The 25,951-nt window shown below is 36.8% G+C and overlaps 1 protein-coding gene across 1 annotated transcript in view; it reads right to left on the bottom strand.

Moving 5' to 3' along the window:
* Positions 1–25,951, bottom strand: part of PTPRR (protein tyrosine phosphatase receptor type R) — a 227,553-nt gene that overhangs the window by 39,573 nt on the left and 162,029 nt on the right. The window contains exons 6-7 of the mRNA XM_036251020.1: positions 3,984–4,170; positions 1,389–1,473 (exon numbers count right to left, since the gene is read on the bottom strand). Coding sequence (XP_036106913.1) covers positions 1,389–1,473; positions 3,984–4,170 — 272 coding nt within the window. The remainder of the gene's footprint in view (positions 1–1,388; positions 1,474–3,983; positions 4,171–25,951) is intronic.

Below are 25,951 nucleotides of genomic sequence, written 5' to 3'. Positions count from 1 at the left end.
CGATAAATTTCATGGAGCTAAGTTTAGTTTTAACAGAGTCTACAGCAGGATTACACAAAGTGTGGTCCCGGTATCATCTGAATGAGAATCACCTGAGTGTTTGCCGAAAGTACAGCTCCCTGAGTCCCACAGCAGACCCACTCACGCAGAACCCCAGGGTGGAGCAAAGGGCTCTGGATTTTAAATGAAGAATCTAGGTAATTATTATGCAAAATTAAGTTTTTTGGTAACAGCTTTCTCGAGATATAATTCACATACCCTACAATTCACCTGTTTAAAGTGTGCCACCAGAGTTTATTTATTTTTATTCACAGAGTTTACAACCATCGCCACAATAAATTTTACATTTTCTGCCCCCTTCCCTTTTTATTGAATGTATTGGGCCTGACACTGGTTTAAAAAATTATACAGGTTTCAGGGACATAATTCCATAATATATCATCTGTACACCAAGTCAAGTCTCCATCCATCACTATTGATCTCCCCTTTATTATCTTCCCCCTTTCCCGCCTCCCCCTGGAAATCACCACACTGTTGTCCTCGTCCATGAGTTACAATATTTTCTTTATTCTAAAAATCAACTCCCTGCCTTTTAGCAGTCATTTCCCATGCCTCTCAACACTAGGCAGTCATCAATGTAGTTTCTGTCTCCATAGATTTTCCTACCTAGACACTTCATATAAATGAAATTATACAATATAAGGTCATTTGTGATGACTTCTTTCACTTAGCATAATGTTTTCAAGGTTCATCCGTGTTGTAGCATGTATCATTAGTACCTCATTCTTTTTTATTGCTGAATAATTCTGTTGTGTGGATACACTGCATTTTATTTATCCATTCACCAGTTGATGAACATTTTGGTTGCTTCCACTTTGGGGGCTATTAAGAATAATGCTTTTAAAAAGTTTGTGTACAGCTTTTGTGTGGACACATGTTTTCATTTCTTTTGGGTATATACCTAAGATTAGGATGTCTGAGTCATACAGTAACTCTTGGCTTTACCTTTTGAGAAACTAGCAGACTGTTTCCTAAGTAGTTGCATTATTTTACATCCTTACCAGGAATGTATGAAGGTTCCAGTTTCTCTACATCCTTGCCAAAACTTTCTGTAGTCTATCTTTCTCTCATAATCGTGAGGAGGTGAAGTGGCACAACACAATTTTAGATCTATGTATGTACTGGAACTGTGAGCTCACCATTATTATAAGAGCAATACAAGATAAAGTTATTAACCTTAGACCATTTTAAAGATTATTAGTCTTGATTTGTGTTTGCAACTCTAAATTTGGTGTGTCTGTGGAAGCTGTGATGTGGAATGGTGAGCTGGGGGTAAATGGGGAAAGGCTGTACTTTGCCATGCAAACTATTTAATTCAAGGAACTTACTTGGCAAAATGGTCTTATAGCGATTTTTAGTCCCATGACGTGGAATGTCAATTTCTTTGGGATCCACAAAGTTCATTGGTATTTCCTGCAAAAATGAATGATATCAAATTAGTGCATCTAATGCTTCCACAAAGAAAATCTGCACAGGGGGCATCTGCTCCAAAGCTCTGCTGGACTTCAAAGTCATTCATAAACAACCTCTGGCTTTAACCACCCCTTCCTTTCATAAACATATCAGCGGCACCCTGGCAAGCTGACTCTGAGAAACAGTTCTCTGCGTTATATGTGGTTATTAAAAATCACATAAAACTTTGGTTCAATTTTAAGAACCCTGTTCTGAATAATGGCTGAAAATATATAAACAGGAAGCTGAAAACTGATATTTTAACAACGCGTTCCTATTTCTTCAACCTTTATGGAAGTTCAGCACCCAAAATTTCTCTCTGATGAATTCTTTTTTCAACATTAACTGGGCCTCTTTTAAGATTATTAAAATCTCCCTCCCTGAATGGTCAATATAAGGGCTTTTTATTTTTGTCGATTCAAGTGATGGCAGCGTGATGCCTTCTTCTGTATTAAAGAATGGCCTGTGATTGTACTGCTTCTATTGTGGTTGCAAAGGAAATATTTTTAGTGAAGGACAGCCAGGCACTGTTTCCTCCCACTTACCAAGAATATAAATATTCTTATTCAGTCAGAATGTATGTCATGTGCCTTAAATAACGGGCGAGGGAACAAGTAGAGCAGAAGCAGCCCCGAGGAAATGCATTAGACCCAAAGGGGAGCCTCTGCAGCCGGCGGGCAAGAAGGCCAATACGCCCGCCTTCAAAAGGGCTGAAACAAATACTTACGCATTTGATTATACAAAATACCGTATTTGCTAACTGAAAATTCCACAAAGGATTGCTAAGGTAAGGCTAAGTGAAATACAATAACATTCATCTCTAGATCACATAAAATAGTATTTTTTATTTAAACTTTCTTCCCTGAAAACTATAACTCAAAAGCCTAATATTCATTGAAATAAAATAAATTATCTATAAATTAATTCAAATCATTCTAGTTTTCAGTCAAGCTAAAAAGTTGAGAAAAGCCTAACTATATTATGAATTTGAGACTTGGTCTACAAAGAAGAGTAGCATACTTTTTAAAAAATATGTTTTTATTGATTTTTTAGAGAGAGAAAGATAGAAACATGGATGGGAGAGGGAAACAGCTCTCAGCTGCCTCCTGCACGCCCCTTACTGGGGATCGAGCCCACAACCTGGGCATGTGTCCTGACCAGGAATCAAACCAGGACCTCTCAGTCCAAGGGAGGATGCTTAATCTACTGAGCCACACTGGCTGGGCAGAGTAGCATACTTTTGAAATATCATTTCCTAAACTTGCATTATTCTAGATATTTATAATATTCACCCCCATTCTCTGCTCTAACTAAATGATAAAATTCTCAGTCCAAGTTACCAACAATAAGCAACATTGTTGAATAGTCAGTAGAAACCAGATATTCATGTTCAGTGATTTCAAAGAGGTCAGTCTGTTTCGGCAAGGCCACGGAATAGGTGGTATCTTTATTCCTCCCATGCTCTTTCCTGTTTTCTGATCTACAATGACAATTTGTCATCTTCCAGCATCATCTCTCTCCTTGGTACTCCTTGTTGGCCCCATCTTTCCTTTAAGGAAATCAGGCTATATTAAGAGCTTATCATAAAGAACAAAGATTATCTGTGATTCTAGAAAAGAATAATGGGTATACCTTTGGCTAGTTGTGCGATCACTGACTGGATGCTTTATTTCACTGAGTCTCATTTTCTTCATATATAAAAATATGACACTGCAAAGTCTACTTTAAAAAAAACCTGCATGTCTGTGTTTTATTTTAAACACTCAATGATCATCGATGAGGCTAATAGCAGATCCGACCCATTGCTGGAGCTTTCGTCGTTAGAGTAATTGTGAATATCTGAACTGGCCCTAGAACGATCAATGTATCATTCTCAACCGTTATGGTTGAAGATGTATGACTGATTCAAGGTGCAAAGTGATCTATAAAATGGATATTCCCCTTCGGCAACAATTAGACCAGAGAAGGTCTAATCTGTCTACATGCTGTCAGAGTAGACACGTGTTTTCATGAATTAAATTAACACTGGCAACACTGATGAGTCACCATCATTTTGAGCTGCAACTCACAATCATTTTGATCCCACATTTGATCTCCTGTGTTTCTTAGTTCACTAAAGAGCACCCTATTGCCCAAGTTACAAAATTGGGGTATTACCCCTGACTTCCCCAAACTGACAGCAACACTGCTCCTTCTTCCTGGAATGCTCTTCTCCGCCCAGCTCCTCTGGCCACTCCTTTGCCTGGCCGTCTCCCAGGCAGTCTGCCTCAGCTGAGTTATCTGAGTTATCACATTCTACCTTGAACACGTCAACAGTTGACAAGTGGCAGGGTGAATCTAAAACGCTTGCACTTAACCTTTGAACTGTAACCGTTTTTATTGTTCAGTGGAGGGTTGTGCCATTTTAGTATGTGCCCCTAGTGCCCAGTTCATCAAAATACCCAGTGAAGGGTGAATAATAACAAGCTCACCATGAATTCACTTTGGAGTAAATGTGAACTTGCCACGACTTCCCTCAGCTGTGATCTCGTGAGAATTCGGCTGGCTGACTGCAGATACTCCATTGCAACCTTCTCCCGTGGGGTTGGTATAGCCACAAAGGGTTCGACATTCCCCAGGCTACTCATGTCCAGTGTAAGAGATACGTTGGAGCCTCTCCTATATTGGAGAAGAATGTTATTAGGTTTAAGCACCACATGAATGATTTTGATTGCACAAAATGGTCTTTCTGTACATACACACAATTCAGTAAACACTTTTACAGAAATAAGGACCATGTATCTTTTTCTCTTATGGTACCATAGTTGAGTATAGCAACTATCCAGTTTCATTACAGGGAACTGACAATTTTATTGTTGGAAATAACTTTAAATTGAGAAAATGTACTATAATTTATTAATGAATATAATTGTTACAGAGATTATAGGATCATATTAGTTGGCTAATCATACTAATAGGCTAATCATATTAAGTAAAAATTTTAAGAAAAGTAAACATCACATTTGAATTGAGGAATCAGATATAACACAAAACAACTTTAGTTATATGTATGCCTGAGAATCTAGTTTATAAGTCATATAACTATCTAATATTTTTGACATAAATATTCTGTAGTCGTGATTTTACTGAACATAGGAAGCTCTGAGGGGAAAAAGAAAACAATCACTTTATTTTAGTTCAAATTATTTCCATTGAAATACAATTTAAAGGTTTAAAAATGTATATATTTTTATACCTTCTGAGTGAACCCCTAAAAGATAGCATCTGCATTCTCCATTTATGCATGTATATGTGATTATATGTGCACATGTATGTATTTTATTTAATTCTGTGATATACTCATAAGGGACCACAGAGATCACAGACCCTTATTCTGAGTTACAGTATTTCTTCCCTCTGTATTTTCCTTCCTTTTGTTGGGAAGTGAGGTAGGGCTCTTCCAGCTTATAATGACCCCTTGTGTCTTGGATAGAAGGTGTGAGTGCCTCTTACCAGAACCATTAGCTGTGTGGAACCAAGGAGTAACTATAAAATAGCATGTACAGCCCTGACCGGTTTGGCTCAGTAGTTAGAGAGTCGGCCCTTGGACCAAAGAGTCCTGGGTTTGATTCCGGCCAAGGGCACGTACCTTGGTTGCGGTTTATCCCCGGCTCTGGCTGGGGTTGTGTGGCTGGCAACCATTCAATGTGACTCTCTCACATCGATGTTTCTTTCTCTCGTCTCTTCTTCTCTCCCTCCCTTCCTTCTTCCTGCTCTATCTGAAGATAAATGAAAAAATATCTTCAGGTGAGGATTAAAAATAAGTAAATAAAATAAAATAGCATGTACAAGACTGAGGGGCCTTAGGTACATGTCAAGTGATTAAACATGGTGCCAAGTGGTTGGTGTCCCAAGGAAATGGAAAGTAGGGTTAAATAGGGCAAAATAAATGGGAGTCAAGACAGTAAGAGTAGATGCTAGGCCCAGCACATTATTTCCTTCAATTATATTTTACATATTTATTATGAAGTACTACATCAGAAAATATTCAAGTGGTTAGAGTTTAATTTTAAGCAATGGGAAATTATTAGGACATACAACAAAAAAAACCATTAAACAAAAGCTTATCAGTTCCTTTCTCCTATGTGTCTGCCTCTAGTTGCAGCTTTGGTGCCATTCTATAATTTGATGTGTGATGTTGTCATTTTTGTTAATTTCTAAATGTTTGTAGTTGTGGTTTTAATTACTGCTTTTACCTGATGGTTATTTAAGTGTTTGTACTTACTTTTTTCCTACTGGATTTGCCAAAGCCTGAGATATATATATCTGTGAGTCTTTCACAATAATTGTGTTTGTTATTTTCCTTTGTATTTCTATTAGTTTTGACTTTATATATATTAGATGTTATATTTCTTGAAGAGATTCATAATTATATTTTTACTGTAAATTTTTATCAATATTAAATACTTTCTCATTTATTTTATGACTAACCTCACATCTGACTTTTGAAAACATTAATATTAACATATCTGCTTTTTGTGGCATGTGCTTAAACAAAACCTTTTCTAGTTCCTATTATTATTTTTAAGTCCTTTGGATCACTGCATTTGGGTTATTGGACAGTATTCCGGATACGTACTCATATAATATTACTTACCTGTTAGAGGGATGTTTCCCCCTTCCGTGTGTATGTGTGTGTGTGTGTGTGTGTGTGTGTGTGTGTGTATTGGTGGTGGTGGTGAGTGACAGAGTTTCTGTATTTCTAGGTAAAAGGTAAACAGTTGAAGAGGAGCAAAGAGTGGTTCTGCTTTAAGGTAGAGAATTTTAATCTATTTTTAGTAGTAAAGCAGTTTTTACAGTCCAGTTCTTCCGGCCTTTAAACTGGCAGAACTTTCTTGTTGATTCTAAAAATAGGTTGTCTATTGATCTTAGTTTTTAGCATATTTGCGTGAATTAGAATTTGCTGGTTTCACGGGTATTTTAGCAAGGAGTTAGTAAGGTATTTTAGTAAGGGATTGCTAAGCACACACCACTGTAAATCATTATTCAGTCAATTTTCAGTTCTCAAAGACAAAAGTGTCTGCATTCTGTCAACTGAATGATACCCAGAGCAGCAGCGGTTAGTAGAAGGTGAGGTCTGGTCCCTGCAGAGCACATGTATGAAGGGGGAGGCATTTGAGTTGGGCCTTGAAATGTCCAATGGGTACATTTTGGGTTGAGGGTTATTTCAGAGAGAGAACCTGGCAAGAGAAAAAGTATGAGAACAGGAAATGATAAGACATCTTTGAGAAATGGCATTTAAGCAGTTCTTGGAATTGGGGGGCATGGTTATGTAGGAGAGATGAGGGCGAGGCAAGAATCTCAGAAAATGCAAGACTATAAAAAGTCTGCTCAAATCCAGAAAAGAGAGAATTCAGAACACCAGGTTAATTCAACATCTGTTTTGAATTCCCACAGCATACCCAGCCCAAACCTGGGATTAAAAGCCTTTGAGACCCATGCTTAAGGTGCTTTGACCCGGTGAGTAAATTTTCTGTGGATTCTGCAATCAACTGGGAACCATGAAAGCATTTTCATGCCAACTAACTTACTAAAGGAAGAATGACTTTAGTCTGGCAAGAGAAGGAAGGAAACTAGTATTTATTAAACACCCATGATCCGCCAAGCACCTGTTCTAAGCGCTTTCACATACGGCATCTCAATCTGCCCAGCAGCTCTCCGAGGTCTCACTTTCACCCACTTCACAGGTGAAGAAAGAACCAATTTAGGAACACCATAGCACAGCAAAGGTTCAATCTAACTCAGAGTGTAGAACCCCGGGTCTGTTTGCTTTGTCACCCCGAAGCAAGAGTAGGGGGTGCAGATTATGTTAGACTGTACAGTTCCCTCCGTGGACTTGAAGCCAGTTGTTGGGAGGAAGGTCAAGATTACTGAGGTGTAATGTGGAGGCAATCCAGCATTCAGGGGTAAAAATACATTTACAGTCACATTTGTCTGGGCCCAAACCCTGCCGTTCCCTTGTCCCTGTGGTGGACCTTCGGTCAGGCTACTTGGCCTTTTTGTTTTATCTCAATTTCCTCCTCTTTTGTAAAATAAATAATTAAGTGTACTTACTTACTCCACAGAGTTAGTACAAGGATTAACCAGGTAGTGTAAGTAAATTACTTATAAAAAGCTATGCTTATTATTAAATTCAAACAAGAATGAATCAAGTCCTGCATAACTCTCACCTGCTTCTCTAAGGGATCTTTATAAAAACTTGAAAATCATGGACACTGAGAATAACTTTAACATTTGGAAATCAAGAATCTACACATTTGTCACTAAAAAAAAAAAATCCTTTTTGATTACCTCTTTACTTAAAATTCCTCTTTATTATGGCAAATCCATTTCCTCTGAACCCCAATCAATTCCAGAGCAGTTCACCTCTACACCTCAGACAATGTCTCAACATTCAATTATTTTGTTTGTTAATCCTCAACCAAGGATATTTTTTCATTGATTTTTAGATAGAGTGGGAGGGATAGAAGGAGAGAGAGAGGAACATCGACGTGAGAGGGACACATCGATTGAGGGTCTCCTGCATGATCCTGACCAGGGCTGGGGATCAAACCCAAAACCCAGGCACTTTCCTTGATCATAACTGAACCCTCGACTCTTATGGTCCCCGGGCTGATGCTCTAACCACTGAGCAAAACTGGTCAAGGCTTGAGGTTCAGTTATGAAGTTAAACTGGCACAGGCTTAACACAGAGAGCATCTTCCAACAAACAGCCCTTGTCATGGTAAGTACTCTGCTGTCCTGGCTGAGAGATATTCCCACAGCATGTCATTACCTTGGAAAATCACTGCTTTCGTTCATTCTGATTTTCAAGGAGCAAACAATATTTAGGTTTACTGAAATATGGTGGAATTAGGAAACTGTATCAGCAAAATCAACTTCAAGTGTGAAAACTTCTTAGTCATGTCTTATGCTCAGAGAGAAAAGGTTAAATACATATCCATATATATTTTAAAATGTTATTTTTTCATTATAAAAACAACATGTTTATTGTAGAAAATTTGTATAATTTAAAAGTTTTTTAAAAAAAGGAATTAAAATCACTCAATCACATATACTTCACTAGCATTTAAACTGACTTAACATTTTGCTTTTTCATAGGCAGTCATGGTAGTTTGTGATCTACTGTTTTAATTTCTCTTTCTTTGGTTAGAGAAAAATACATTTTCATATGACTTTGTTCATTTATTGACCCTTTGAGAATTGTCTGTGCTCTTTAAAAAAATATATTTTTTTTTCTTTATTGATTTTGGGGAGAGAGGGAGAGGGAGAGAGAGAAAAACATCGATGAGAGAGAACATCAATTGGCCGCCTCCTGCATGCCTCACACTGGGGATTGGGCCCACAACCTGGGCATGTGCCCTGACCGGGAATTGAACCGGTGACCTTTTGGTGAATGCATCGACACTCAGCCACTGAGCCACACTGGCCAGGTCTGTTCATGCTCCTTCTTAATGTTTATATTATGAATTAATGTATTTATTATTATTATATATAAGATAGTAATTATTTCCCGAACATACCTATTATAAATACATAGTTTATTGTTGCCTTAAAATACTAAGGATTTTTTAAAAATTATATTTATATTCAGTTAAACATATTAATCTTTTCTTATGTGTTTTCTTACATCACTTAACTTTTCCTGAAAGTTAAGATTTTTAAAAGGTTAATATTTTCATCTACTTGGAATTTATTTTGGGATATGGTAAAGGTGAGAATCACCTAGGTTTCCTTCCCAAATAAATGATCAATACTCTAACACAATTTACTGAACAATCTAGAGAAGTGATGAAGTGATGAACTTTATACCTATGGGAATGTTAAGTTTTTAATTAGCATCACTGACTAATGATCTGGAGGAGAAACGACACTTAACTAAGAGAAGATGAGTTTTTCCCACAGTACCCATCAACCAAAAAGGGTCAGGAGTGAGGATAGAATCAAAAAGACATTTAAAAAAATAAAACAAATATAAGAATTTAAGAAAAAAGTCAAATTAAGATACAGGAAAAAAATTGAAAGGATTTAGAGAAAAAAACCAACAGAAATATTAGGAGATCTGAACCTTTAATAAAAACAGAACGTGGGAAAACTAAGAACACAACCTCTTATTAAAACTTTGCTTCTCGTCTACTATGTCACTCTGGACAAACTGTTTTGACTTTTTTATGTCTCGTGACTGCTGTTGGACAAAAGGGAACAAAATAAAAAGCTTTATCAAGCTCTCACTGCAGCACCAATTATTATTTATGCCAAAAAATAAATAAGAAGGAGGAAATTCAAAAGATATCAATGCAAACAATTGAAGGAAAAAGCAAATTCTTAAGGAAAGGTAAAAGGAATGTAATAAACAGCATGGTAATTACAATTAAGTAAAAAGGAAAACATGTCTAAATATTATGGGCCAGGGCCACACATCAATTTCAGCAAGATAATATCAACAGCTCTGTTGACACTGTTTAATCCAGCATCACTGCTCTTAATGAGAAAAAAACAGCTAGAAAAGTATGAGAACACTACATTTGAGTGTTGGAATAACTCAAACTAGGTGTTTACTTTCCTGGTAGTTGGGGATATGTGCTAGATTTTTTTTTTTTAATCCTCACCCAAGGATATATTTCCATTTGTCTTCAGATAGAGTGGGAGCGAGGGAGGGAGGGAGGGAAAGAGGGAGAGAGAGAGAGGAGAAAAAGAAAGAGTGAGTGAGAGAGAGAGAAGAGAGACGTCAATTGGTTGCCTCCTGAACAACCCTGACCAGGGTGGAGACTAGGACCAGGACTGAACCACAACCAAGGTACATGCCCTTGACCGGAATCGAACCCACGACTCTGGTCCATGGGCAGATGCTCCAACCGCTGAGCGGAACCAGCAAGGGATATGTGCTGGATTTTAGAAGCTGATTTAAGCAGAAGGGATGGACTTTCCAGCACGTGGCCAAGGGCTCTGTCTCATTCTCAGACCTGGCTAATTCTGCAGCAGTACCTTGGCCACCGAGAACAGTAAGACTCCAAGCCTGGCACCTCACTTAGTACCCAGTGAGGAATGGAAATGGGAGTCAGAAAATAAAATGAAACAAATGATCCTTTGTCTCTAGTCCAGGAAGACGTACTTCTGAAACTACTGGATTATGAAATTAAGTTTCAGTCGGAAACGGTAGCAGCTTCTTATCTTGAAACCAGAACAGAAAAATATGCATCGAAAGATTATTAGAAAAACTTAGTGCAAAATGTAAGCAGATTTGATCTTTGAGAGCTTTTCCAATCATAATTCTTTTTGTTGTTGTTCTGTAAAAAATACACATAATTTGTTCAGAGCTGTCTTTATTAGCATGCACATCCTCCATGGTGAGAAGTTGGAAGTCGAATGTTGACATCTTCTCCAGATTTGAAATGTTGTGAGTCTAAGACCTTGGGTCCAACCTTCCCTCCTGGTGTGCTGTAATCATAATGGTCCCGAATATGACAATCTTGGCTTGATCATAAAGGTGAGCTTAACCTCACCCTCCAAGTTCATTGTTCATGTTTAATTTAGCTCATTCAATTTGTCCATTAATTCAGTTTTCTAGGGGACTTCTAATTAAAAAGAGAAAGGAAATAAGAAATAGTTCTTTCTCATTTGAATAAAAAAGGAGAAAACACTGTTAAATGGACTGGCCTTCATAGTTCTTTGAAACTCCAGATTCTATCACTTTAAAAAGGGTGATGGTATTTGATTAATAGTTTGCTGTTTCTCTTCATCTCTTTATCTTCAAATAAATTATATATAGTACTAAGCCCATTCCTGGATCAGTTGACAGATCAGAGGGTAAAACAATTAAAAAGGATATGGAGTGCTAAGAGAGTTAAATTGTGACTTAAATCCAAAGCTCTTGGAAAGTTAAATGTGACATAAATGGAGTGTTACTAATTTCTAGACGCTGAAAGAAATGAATAGGTATTGTGACCATCCATAATAAAATCTCCCAAAGGAAATCCTGTAGGGAAGAAATGTAATAAGTGCAGAAGGTACCAGGCATAGGCCCAGGAGGATGATAAATGAATTTCACTCTAAAGCAGAAAGAAAATTTTAAAACGATAGAGAACATTTTTGGTGGGGGAAGTGATTGATTTCCCTCCTTGAAAGCACCTACATCATTAGGTGGACTGTGGCTCTCCCTTTTGAGTGATTACATAAAAAATTGTTTGAATTCATATAATAATATCTGACCTTTTATAAATGTATAAAACGATCAAATTTACTACACCTTTTTATTATTTTAAAAAATAAAAATTGCCTTGGCTGGTTTGGCTCAGCAATTGGAATGATGGCCCTCGGACCAAAGAATTGTGGTTCAATTCTGGTCAAGGGCATGTGCCTCAATTGTGGTTCGGTACCCAGCCCTGGTCAGGGTTGTGCAGGGGGCAACCAGTCAATGTGTTTCTCTCACATCAACGTTTCTCTCTCTCTCTCTCCCCTTCCCACTCTATCTGAAGATAAAAATAAATAAATAAAATAAAAATAAAAACATTTTTTAAAAACCACATTAAAATGTTACATTGTTCTTTAAGCATTGACCTTGGAATCTGAGTTAAAATCAATGCTTGACTTAAGTTCTTTCAGCCCCAATGTCCTCATTCTGCAAATGGGGATAATAGTTAAACTCCCAGTGTTGATTTACATTTTATAAGTCAAAGAAGCAAAAAAAGATATAAACAGTTCCAGCCTAGTATTGGACATATAATATACATATTTGAATAATTAATAAGAATCACATGGCAATTCTTACTTCACCCCCTACATGGCTGGCAGTATTGTGCTACATGGCATGTACGCTGATAAATACTTGAAGAAGGCAAGGTTAGGAGAGCTGGTTAGTGAAGAGTCAGTAGGGTGTTACATATGCAAAGTCGGCGGTCATCTAAGTTCCTCGAAGTTGGAATCATTTTTCATACCTCACACCCTTAAAATTCGTACTTCATATCCTGAAAATTAATAAGTTTTTTCAGGTTCAAAAATAATACATGTTCGCTCTGGCCAGTTTGGCTCAGTGGTTAGAGCATTAGCCTGTGGACTGGAGAGTCCCGGGTTCGGTTCCTGCTAAGGGCATATACCTCAGTTGCAGTTTGTCCCCGGCCCCGGTTGGGGTTGTGTGGGTGGCGACCACTTGATGTGTCTCTCTCACATTGATGTTTCTCTCTCACATCGATGTTTCTCTCTCTCTCTTCCTCCCTCTCATCTTCCCGCTCTGAAGATAAATGTAAAAATATCCTCAGGTGAGGATAAAAATAATAATAATAATGATAATGATAATACATGTTCACTATAGAAAAACAATAAGTATAAATAAAAAAGAAAGAAAAATACTCCATTATATCAACACTTAGAATAAACTGCTAATAACACTTTATGTATATGTCCTTCAAAGTCTATATATGTAAGACAAAATCTATATATTTAATTCATGTATTCTTCTATGACTTCATTTTATTTAACTAAATATATCATAAACGTCTTTTCATGTCTTCAAACAGTATTTATTTAAACACAATTTTCAAACACTATACTATTTCATTGTATGGATGTACCCTAGTTTATTTAAACAATACTGTACCTTATTTTTGGACACTAAGCTGTTTTCGATTTTTCCACCATTTTAGACAAGACTGCAAATGAATAACCTTGTATCTAAATGTTTGTGCATTTCCATGATTATTTTAAGGTCAAGGAGTTTTCAAGACTAACTCAAAATCTTTGAGTCCAAGGTCTTGGACACACAGAGTGTAGAAGAGGCAGGAAGATGGCTCTTGGGGCCCACTGACATCAAATGAGCTCAGACTCTCTTTATCTTTTGTTCTTGCAGTAGCTCCCTAGTAAGGTTTCCTAACTTAAATTTCCTAGTCCCATATGTGTTCTTCCAGATTCCGCCAGAATGATGTTTGAGCACAGCAAATATGATAATAGAAGGACCAGCTGCCCTGGGACATGGGATGCCTTCTCGTCTATTCCCTGTGTATTTCTCCCACCTCGTCTCCTAGCTTGCCCTTATCCAGATCTGTGCTCCAGCCAGGCCAATCAATCTGCAACTCTGGTTTTGATGCCTGAAATGAGCTTGTCCCTACTTTTTCATTTAATTCCCCAAATGCTAGAGTTTTTTTCCTTTGAAATCTCTTAGCAACCTTTTTAATATGTCTCCAGTATATCATAGTCACTAGAAATGACTTTCCCTAAAGTGCGAGCTTCTTGAGGACAAAGACTCTGACTTTAACCCTCCCTTTGTATCCTGTCCTGAACACATACAAAGCAACTCTTTTTGTCTGCATGAATGAATGTTTGCAAATGAAATAGGGTAATGCTGTATGTAATTTACTCTGATGGCTTTTCTAATCCTTCTGAAAACTGGCTGAGTGGGGGATCACGTTCCACTGGAGTTTGAACATTTAGAATGGAGAAGCCAAGCTTAACCAGGTACAGGAAAGGTTATAGTTGATATTTAGTTTGGGTCTTATTTAAATATCAATGAAGCCTGAGCATGAACACCCTCAAAGGCCTTGGTAATTTTGTTCTACAAAAGAAAAAAATAGTAGTGCTTTGTCTTGTAACCAAGCATGATTAATTTTTCCTCCTTTTTTGGCATTTGGTATTGTTTTGACTGTCACTCATGGTGAGGAGCCTGTATCCCTTTTAACAAAAGAACAAAATGATGGGAGCTCTAATTTTAGTTCCAACGTTTAGTTTTTCCAAGTTCATATAATTAGTTAAGAAAAAGATGATGTTGAAGAAATATTAGTAAATCTCAATGAAATCATTCTTTCTTAAATGAAAAATCTTTCTTTGAATTTTAGCTGACACACACACAAAATATTTTCTAAATAATATAACACAATGATAACTTCCTGTCTTTGAGCAATCATGAAAACACCCTTTTAGCACTGAACATTACAACTGAATTAAATATATTTATTTACTTTCAAGACCAGAAATGACACGTGATTACTCCATAGAACTCAGCTAAAAGATGAATCATAAAAAAATACAACTTCTCAGCTTCTTCAGTTTTTTTTTTTTACAACATCTGCTTGTGCAGTCCAAGTTGTTAAAACTGAATTCTGCAATCTGCAGAGAAATTTCTATTTGCAGATGCCATGATCTCATGTATAGAAAACCCCAGGGAATCTATAAAAAAATGTAAAGTAATATTCAAGTTCAATGAGGTTGCATGATACAAAATCAATATAAGAAATCAATTGTATTTCTATATATTAACAATGAATATTCTGAAAGTGAAATTAGGAAAAACAATTCCATTTACAGTATCATCAAAGAGAATAAAATACTTAGGAATAAACTTTGCAAAAAGTATATGAGTTGTACACTGAGAACTGCAAATTATTGTTGAAAAATATTAAAGAGTACCTAAATAAATGGAAGGACATACCATGTTTATATATTGGAAGACTTAACATTGTTAAGATCACAATAGTCTTGAAATTGAACTACAGAGTCAATACAATCGCTTTCAAAATCCCCACTGGGTCTTTTTGCAGAAATTGACAACCTGATCTTAAAATTCATATGGAAATGCAAGGAACCAAGAGTGGCCAAAATCATCTTGAAAAAGAACAAAGGTGGAAGAGTCACAATTCCTGATTTCAAACTTACTGCAAAGTCACACTAATCAAAGCAGTGTGTCATTAGCATAAGGCTAGACAGATCAATGGAATATAGTTGAGAATCTGCAGGTAAGTAAGTAAAGATGTTTAACAACTGAAGTGTCTATCAATAGATGACAGGATAAAGAAGATGTACATAAATACAATGAAACACTACTCAGCCATAAGGAAAGATGAAATACTGCCATTTTCAACAACATGGATGGATCTTGAGAATACATACCATAAGCAAAATAAGTCAGATGGAAAAAGTCAAGAACCATATGATTTCACTTACATGTGGGATATAAAACTGAAAGCAAAAAAACAGAAAAATATGACAAACAAATTTGTTGACACAGACAATATGGTGGTTATAGAGGGGAAAGGGAATTGGGGGGAGGTAGCAGAGGATAAAGGGGGGTCAAATATATGGTGACAAAAAGAGACTTGACTTTGGGTGGTCAACTTACAATGCACTATGCAGATGATGTATTATAGAACTGTATGTTTAAAACCTGTATATTTTTATTAACCAATGTCATCTCAATAAATTGAATAACAATGAAAAAAGACATTCAACATCATAGGCATCATAAGATCAAGACCATAAGAAGACATCATTTCACACTGGCTAGGATGACTATAATAAAAAGACAGTCCTGGCCGGTTTGGCTCAGCGGTTAGAGCATTGGCCTGCGGTCCAGAGAGACCTGGGTTCGGTTCCCGCTAAGGGCACGTACCTTGGTTGCAGTTTGTCCCCGGCCCTGGTTGGTCGTGCGGGTGGCAGCCACTCGATGTGTACCTTCCATGTTGATGTTTTTCTCTCTCTCTCTTCCTCTCTCTCCCTCCCACTCTATCTGAACAAAAAAATGGGAAAGTGTCCTCAGGTGAGGATAAAAAAAAAAAAAAAGACAGACAATGACAATGTTGGTTAGAATGTGGAGAAACTGGAACCCACATACATTGCTGGTGAGAATGTAAAATGGTGGAGCCGCTTTGGAAAAAGTTTGGCAGTTCCTAAAAATATTAAACCCATTGTTACCATACAACCGGCAATTCCTTGGTATACGTCCAAGAGAAAGGCAAGCACATGTCCACACAAAAACTTGGCCTGATGTTTATAGTAACATCATTCATAATAGCAGAAAGTGAAAACAATTGAAATGTCCATCAACTGAATTCCTATATCAAATGTGATATAACCATACAATGTGATTTTATTCAGTCACAAAAAGGAATGAGGTACCGATGTAAGATTCATGCCACAACATGAATCAATCCTGAAGATATTAAGTGAAAAAAAAAAAAAAAACAGACACAAAAGGACACATATTTTATGATTCCATTTATATAAAATGTCCAGAACAGGCAAATTCACAGAGAGAGAAAGTAGATGGGTAATTTCCAGAGGTTGAGGAGCAGGGAATTGGGGAGTAAATGCTAATGGGTATGGGGTTTCTTTTGGGAATAATGAAAATGTTGTGAAATTAGAGAGTAGTAAAAAATTGTCAAGACCTTATAATCAATCTTTGGCATAATCTTATCATAGCATCATTTTAATGAAAATGTCTACCTATTAAAAGTTTTATTGATAGAAAGAAAGAAAGAAAGAAAGAAAGAAAGAAAGAAAGAAAGAAAGAAAGAGAAAGAGAGAGAGGAAGGAAGGAAGGAAGGAAGGAAGGAAGGAAGGAAGGAAGGAAGGAAGGAAGGAAGGAAGGAAGGAAAGGAGGGAAAGAGGGAGGGAGAGAGGCGGGAGGGAGGGAGAGAGGCGGGAGGGAGGGAGGGAGGAAGGAAAGAAAGACAGGCAGAACAAAACAAAGAAACAAAGAAACAAAGAAAGGGGCCAGAAGCTCTGAAAACATTCCCTTGAAAGACTGTTCTTAGACGGCAGGAACTCTAAATCTTCACTAGAACATATGTACAGAACCATGGGCAGTGGCAGCTCTCATCATTTTTAGCTGTTATGACATCTACGGAAAATTTTGTAGTAAACATGTAGTGTATGTGTTTGCCTAATACAGCAGACACTTGAGAGAATAAGATAATATAAAAGAAGAACAATAAATAATAATAAGAGCCTATTCCCATCAAGGGGTTCATGAATGAAAATACAGAACTATTTTATCACACAGCTCAAGATTCCATATATCTGTATCAAGCAATAGGCAGCAAATTTCCTAGTCAATGTAACTGTGCTTACAATTTTTCTTAATACATTTCTGGATTGCTGTGATGCCCTGCATTACTTTTATCTTCAATGTATATTTTTCATTATCTTTCAGAGAGATATTTAACTAATTAATATCTCTTCACACACACACACACACGTGCACCAGAAATCTAATAAGAGTATCTTCTCTTCCCCCAGAGCTTATTTGGAACCTCTTTTAAATAAGCCTCTTTTAAATAAGCTTTTTTGGAGCTTATTTTAAAACCTTGCTTTTAATCATTGGAGATGAGCATTTATATACATTGTTGTATGTTTGCAGTCAGAGTGTAAATTCCCTGGGTGAAGGGTGGGGGAGGTTGCAGAGAGTGCTGGTTGTCATTGACTCTATTCTCCCTCTAACTAGAGTCAAGCAGCAGCTCTGGCTTAATCTTTCATTAAACTCCCAGAGCAACAACCAGCTGGCCCAGGATAAGCATCCATGATGCCAAGGCGGCTATATGGCTAATGCAGTTGTAATGTAATTAGTGTATGTAATAAGTGCTAATAATGATGATGATGGCAGCTAACATTAATTAAGCTTGGCTTGCAAAAAGAGGTTAATTTGTATTATCTCATTTAATTCTTTTTTTTTTTTTTTTTTATCCTCACCCGAGGACATTTTTCCATTTTTTGTTCAGGTAGAGTGGGAGGGAGAGAGGGGAACAGAGAAAGAGAGAGAAACATCAATGTGAAAGGAACACATCGAGTGGCTGCCTCCCGCACGACCGACCAGGGCCGGGGACAAACTGCAACCAAGGTACGCGCCCTTAGCGGGAACCGAACACGGGTCTCTCAGGACCGCAGGCCGACGCTCTAACCGCTGAGCCAAACCGGCCAGGGCTCTCATTTAATTCTTACAATAATTTTTGAGGGCAGTATTATGATTTTCCCTATTTTAAACACAAGGAAACTGGCATAAGTAGCTTATCAAAAGGCATGCAGCAAGGTATATGAATACAGGTCGTGTGCATCCTGAGATTTCATTCTCATCCACAAAGCTGTGATGAACTCAGTCCAACAACAAACATTTATTGAGTGCCCACTATTTTCTGGAGCCATGTCGGCCCTGGGCAGGGGTGCTGCGGGTGCCAGGGTTAAGAAACATGACCTCTGCTCTTGGGGACTTTATACACTATGAGGAAGGAAACCTGTATAGATGATCTGAATATTTTGTAACCTGTTATGGAATTGTCATGTCTAGGAAGTTATTTATTTAAAGAGCACATTTCTTTATACCAAATCTTTGAACTTGCTTTTAATCATTGGAGATGAGCATTTATAAACATTTTCCAAAGGAAAATTTTCACCTTTGTGAAAAAAATGAGTTATTTAAAAAAGTAATTCTATTTAATATCCATCTGAACACTTGTAGAAATACTTCCGTCATTTGACGTAGGAAGCAGGTACCTTAAGTGAGTAACCAGGGCACCTCCAAGTCTACCTTTACCTAAAGTGAACCCTCAGTCAAAATTATGAAAATCTATTGTCTCCAGAGTTTCCCCAAATGTTTATCTAAGAACAGCAATTTATTTAAGTATACATTCCTGTGTTTGTTCAGTGTTCATTTAAAAGTGCACCGCCCAGCGATGCAGTTGCGGTCCCGGTCAGGGCAGCAGGAATGCTTTAGGAATAAGCCAGGATGACGGCCACTTTCTAACGCTGTTAGCCTTTCACCTTGGAATTTCAGAGCAGGGAGTTGCTTCCTTTGGCCAGTGAGGAGTCAATGACTTTTCGGGGGTTATTCTGTGGCCAAGGAAGGTCTCCATTACCTGGAAGAGTTGTGTTCGAGATAAATGAAGAAAGTGGCACTTGACTTTATCACTATACTCACTTTCTTGCCAATGTAAATATACAATCATGTTATCAGCGACGCCTGGGGCAAAGGTAGATGTTTAAATATAAGTGATTCCACATAGTTGCCAATAGTTAAAATAAGCTTTTCCCCTCAGGTAACTGGAATCTGTTGATTTGATGCCATGCACAGTAATTCATTTTTCTGTCTGGGTCTTCTCTTATCAGCTGTCAGATGAAATAATTGCAAGATAGCCCTGAAAAGTGAATAGCCATTCACCCACGTGTGGATAGCACGCATACCAGGCAAAGGAAAGAATTCTTACTTTGGATACTGTGTTTTATTATCTATTCTATGTCCGAGGAGCAGATGGACTGGTAAAAAATAAGTATTTCTGGAATGCAAAATGCCATACACATTTTTAAGAGTGAACTGAAATTTGTCATGTAAAGGATACTTTTATACTTACTGAAGGAATCAAATCCATTTGCTTTTCTATAAATAAAAATGTTCTAAATGTGCATGTTTCCACCAAATCAAATGGAATGAAAAAAATGCCAAAAGCAATGTCCAACTAATTTTCTAGAAACAGCCAACATATTGACTTAACATTAAAATTATATATAATTTTCCTCTTTTGTATTGAGATATACTTTGCATACCATAAAATTTACCTTTAAAAAGTGTACAATTCAGTGGTCTTACTATAGGCACAGAGTTGCGTAATCATCACTACAGTCAATTTTCTAACATTTCCCTCAACCTAAAAAGAAACTCCCTCCCCACAACCTACTCCCCACTTCTCCCTCTACTAATCTACTTTCTGTGTCTATGAATTTGCCTACTTTGGACATTTCGTGTAAATGAGATCATACAGCATACGGCCTTCAGTGTCTGACTTCTTTTTCTTAGCATAATATTTTCAAGGTCCATCCATACTGTATAATCTATCAATACTTGATTCTTTTTTATGGCACAGTATATTTTATGGTATGGATGTATCGCATTTATTTATTAGTTTATCAGCTGATAGACATTTGGATTGTTTCCACTTTGGGTTATTATGAATAATCCTGCTAGGAACATTTGTGCACAAGAGTTTCTGCGGATATGTTTTCATTTCTCTTGGGTACATACCTAAGCGTGGCACCACTTGGTCGTTTGACAACTCTAGGTTTAACTTCCTGAGGAGCTGCCAGACACGTACCCAAAGTGGCCGCCCTGTTTTCCAGTCCCACCAGCAAGGTATGAGGGTTCTAATTTCTTCATATTCTTGCCAGTATTTGTTACTGTCCACAGTTTTCATCAAAGCCATTCTAGTTGGTGTGAAGTGGCAACTTATTGTGGTTTCAACTGCATTTCCTGACTTGGAGCATCTCCTCACACGCTTACTGGCCATTTGTATTTCTACAGAGAAAAGTGTATTCAAATCCTTTGCCCATTTTTAAATTGGGTTGTCTTTTGATTTTTGCGTTGCAAAGTTATTTATATATTCTGGATACCAGACCCTTATCAGATATGTGACTTGCAAAAATTTTCTCCAATATTGTGGATTATCCTTTCACTGCCTTGATAGCATCTGTGATGGTTAATTTTATGACAACTTGACTAGGCCATGGAGTCCCAAGATATTTGATCAAACATTCTGAGTGTTTTGGTTTGAGACCATCATTTAAATCAGTAAACTGAGTAAAGCAGATGGCCTCCCATAGTGTGGGAGAGCCTCATTCAATCAAATGAAGGCCTGAATAGAACATAAAAATATGACCCTTTCCCAAGTAAGAGAGAATTATTTCTGCCTGATAGGGTTCGAACTGGAACATCCTTTCTTTCCTGCCTTTGGACTCAAACGGAAACACTGGCTTTTCCTGGGTCTTGAGCCTCTCACCCTGCAGATCTTGGGACTTGCCAACTTCCATAATCATATCATGTGAGCCAATTCCTTGATAAAAAGCTGATAAAGGGTGTGTGTTGTGTGTGTGTGTGTGTGTGTGTGTACACACCCTACTAATTCTGTTTTTTTGTTTTGTTTTGTTTTTTTTGAGAACCCTAACTAATAGTCTACTTTGAAGTGCAAACATTTTTATTTTAATGAAGTATAATTTATCTATTTTTTCTTTGGTTATGTTTTTGGTGTTGTAACTGAAAAATTGTTGCCTAATTCAAGGTGATAAAGATTTACACCTACGTTTTCTTTTAAGAGTTTCATAGTTGTAGTTCTTGCACTTAATCTTTAATCCAGTAAAGCAGAAAGATGCATACCATGGGGTAAAGTTTATGAAAATCCTACTGTAATTGTTTGTTGATGCATATATATCAAGTAAAAGTATAAAATTACTTATGGGAATGATAAGTACCAAATTTAGAATAGTGATTTCTTTGAAGGAAATGAGGGAGATCAAATTAGTCAAAAGCAATCGGTTTCTATTGTATGTATAACGTTTTGGTAATTAAAGCTGGATGATAGAAGCATAGATGTTCATAATGTAATTCTCTATATGAATGAATGAGATTTATCATAATAAAAGAAGCCAATGGAACATCAAGAATCACATGAGAGATCTTAACCATATAGCTATGTCTCCAAAGCATAGATTAATGTGTAGCTGTGTCACTACTTGCTATTATGAAGTAAATACTCACAAGTATCATTTTGGTTTCAATGACTGTGTCTGCCTGCATTATTGTAAATAATGTGGTTACTGTTCCAGTCACACCTCCTTTTATGTTGAATAGATAGATTTATGCTACAAATATCTATTAATCCAAATAAAGCCATACTTTACTTGTTTCAATTTTTAGAACATTAATTTAATTGTAAAATTAAATTAAGTTAAACTTACAGTAAAGTTTTCAAATAACACAGAAGGAGGCCAACGAAAACCCTCTACCTCTCAGAGCTCACCAGTTTGGGTTCCTGTGCACCCTTCTGGAAATTATCTATGCATTTAAAAGCACAAACTTGTATATGGTTGTCAATATAAATTGGATCATCAAGTTCCATATAGTTTTGCAACTTTTTTTCCACTTTACATATTGGAAAGCTTATCCTTTTAGAACAACAATATGAATTTCATAAGTAAATATATTATAATACATATTTATTGATAAATAACTATTGATATATATTAATTTCTAATTCTTTTTGCTATCATAAACAGTGTTACAATGGACATTCCTGAACTATAACCTTGCTTATTTGTGCAACTATATCTGTAGGAACAATTACGAGAGTTATAATTAATATGAGCTTCTCATATATATCAAATATAGCAAAAGTGATTTTTTTTTTTATTTTAGATATTACAAAAAGCAATCTCTTTACCTCTTTCATTTCTCCCTGTATCAGCTTTTTTTTTTTTTTTTTAATCCTCACCCAAGGATATTTTTCCATTTTTTTTGTACAGATAGAGTGGGAGGGAGAGAGAGGAAGGGAGAGAGAGAGAGAAACATCGATGTGAAGGGACACATCGAGTGGCTGCCACCCTCATGACCAACCAGGGCCGGGGACAAACTGCAACCGAAGTACGTGCCCTTAGCAGGAACTGAACCTGGGTCTCTCCAGACCGCAGGCCGACGCTCTAACCGCTGAGCCAAACTGGCCAGGGCAGCTTTTAAGCCTTTGTAACAGGCTAACGTTATAAATGTATTGGGGTGACAATGGTTAATATGATTATGTAGATTTCAAGTGCACAGATACATCATCTGTATATCACATTGTGCGCCCACCACCCAAAGTCAAATCTCTCATCCATAGACATTTATGTTAGAAAACACTTGAATTGATTCAAATATATCTGCCCTCTAAATCTACCTTCCATTTCAGGTAGACTTATTAGCAATCAAATGTTTTCTCTTGTTTGCACTTGTAAGTAAAAAAAAAAAAAGTAAGTGCACTCCACTGACATATCCTTATTTATAAATTTTACACATGTACTGCTGTATTTACATATTATGGAAATTATAAAACACAAGATTTGAAATAGAAAAGGGCAAGATAAAAATAAATATGGTTTTCCTAGTATTTTTTTACACCCCCATGGACCATTCTGCACATTCCATGAGCTGTGCACACCCACTTTGAGACCAACGTCTTGTGTGCGTTGTGCCTTCTTTCAACCACTTTGGTAAACACCTGAGCCACTCAACGGAATCTCCACCATGTCCGTTACAATCATTATTCATGAAAGATTATTTAAGGTAACACTTTGTGCTTATCACAGAACCTACTTCAATCTGCCTTCCAGATATGCAACTGATAATCATTAAGTTTTCACTCTAGGGATTTGCTATCCAAATGACGTCTGTAACTGTAAAGACAAAATTAAAATGTTCTGAACTTAATATATGCAACGGCATTTCTCCAAGGCAGATGGCAGGGGAGAATATGTGAAAACACACTTATGAACATCAGCTACAAGAATATTCCCTGTTTCTCTTACAAACTATTCTCTTTCAGGTATTGTTTTGGAAATTAATTTATTATTTCTTTTCACCAAAGACCTGAACATAGATATCTTAATATTTTTTTAGACAATTTATAATCTCTGAAATATTCAATAATGACATTTTTATTAGATCTCCAGGACAACATGTGAATAATGAAATAATGAACAAGGAAAAAAAATATATGCATATTTGTCGCCTTTCAGATAATTGGATAATATAAGACTAGAATGACTTTAAGTACCAACTGGTTCAGTCATCTGAGCATGTAAAGTGGTCCTCAGCTATACTGGTGACATTTAATTCTAAAAATGTATATTGTTGATGACAAGTGGATTTAAGAAATATGTGATGAGTCTACCAACTGAAATACTTTAACAAGGGGTTACAGCATAGGGCAACCAGATTTAGCAAATGAAAACACAGGATGCCCAGTTAGATTTGAAAAATAGCTCTAACTGCCAAAGTTTCATAACTTAATGAAAAAAGCTGAACACAGGACATTTAGGGTGTCCTGAAAAAGTCAATACAGAATACAGGACAAAATCATTAAATACACAACAGTCCTGAATACACAGAAAACCTAGCGACCAAGGTCGTGGAACATGATTGACCTAATTTTAATTTCTTCTGTGCATCTGTGCATCTCTCCTATGCATGACAGAGATTTGTAGATGTGGGAAGGAAAATAAGAATTAAGTCCCCAGAGAATTTCAAGACTAAAAATCAATTGTTCCTCCTGTTTATTATGTTTTCGTTGATTAAAAAAAATAGTATTTGCTTTTATTGTATACCAAACAACTATAATGCAAAACTTGATAACTATAATATAAAACTTGATGTCCTGGCTGGTGTGGCTCAGTGGGTTGAGCATTGTCCTGTGCACTGAAAGGTCGCCAGTGTGATTCCCGGTCAGGGCACATGCCCAGGTTGCAGGCTTGATCCCCCCTAGGGGTGCATGCAGTAGGCAACTGATCAATGTTTCTCTCTCTCCCCCCCTCCTGTCTGTCTAAAAATTAATAAAAACATATTTTTAAAAAAACCTGATAATATAAAACTTGATTTTCTATAATAATGCTTATTGATTTCTGGTATGAATAGGGATGCATACCATAGTACTTGAAAGGTCTCTCAAATGATCTGATTTGGGATAAATGAGTTTTAGAAAATTTGTTACTTTGATTTGAATATTATATTATTTGTAGTATTTGGAATTGCTTCTTGACTGTTGGATGTTTGAAACAACAAAGTACTTAAGCCTTAACATTGGTAGTTATATTCCTAAGATAGATTTTTTTTAATGAATTTTTTTGTTACAGATATTTTACCTTTTTACCCCATTGGCACCCCCACCCCACCCCACCTCCGCCCCGTCCCCAGCTTAGTTGTCCATGTCCATTGGTCATGCAGACATGCATATAAGTTCTGTGGTTTATCTCTTCCCACCCCCCCACCCCCCACCCCCTCTTCTGAGGGATGTCAGTCTGTGCCCTACTTCCATGTTTCTGGGTCTACTGTATTCCTCAGACTGTTATGTTCATTATATTCCGTATATAAGTGAGATCATGTGGTATTTGTCTTTTTCTGCTTGGCTTCTTTCACTTAGGATGATACTTTCCAGGTCCCTCCATGTCGTCTCAAAGGATAAGAGATCTTTCTTTCTTACTGCTGCATAGTACTCCATTGTGTATATGTACCACAGCTTTTTTTATTCATTCGTCTACTGGTGGACACTTGGGCTGTTTCCAGATCTTAGCTATTGTAAATAGTGCTGCTAAGATAGATTTTTTAAAAAATAAAAGGCACTTTATGGTCCACAGCTTTATATACAAACATAAAACCTTCTTGTGTCTTACCATTCTAGGTTGAATATTTGGCAGAATATTTTGAAACATTGGATGTTACATTAATTCTTTGTATTTCATGTGAAGAATATTTCACTCTGAAAAGTATTCTACAATTTAAATATTTTGAGCTCCTCTATATTGTACATGAGGCAAAATACTTATAAAATAAAAGAAATGAAATTATACTGGAGAAATAGAATATATAAATTTGTAGATTGAAGCATATTTAAACAGTTTGCATATGTTTAAAATATTGTATAAAACAATTGGAAGATAAGTCCTTTGAACTTTTTTTACTTTCATTTGTCTGAATTATCAGAACACATATTTTCCATCCATAATTCTCCCTGGCAGATGAGGACATTCAGAGCGCCGAGGCTGAGATAAGAACGTGGTGCTTAAAACATTCTGTCCCGACGTACAGAGTTCAGTTACTGAATACTCTGGCCAGTGCTTGGAGTTCAGGTCCACA

This window comes from Molossus molossus, unplaced genomic scaffold (assembly GCF_014108415.1).
Source record: "Molossus molossus isolate mMolMol1 unplaced genomic scaffold, mMolMol1.p scaffold_m16_p_10, whole genome shotgun sequence".
Taxonomy (NCBI): domain Eukaryota; kingdom Metazoa; phylum Chordata; class Mammalia; order Chiroptera; family Molossidae; genus Molossus; species Molossus molossus.
Note: the sequence above shows the minus strand (reverse complement) of the source record. Positions and strands in the feature narration are given on the sequence as shown.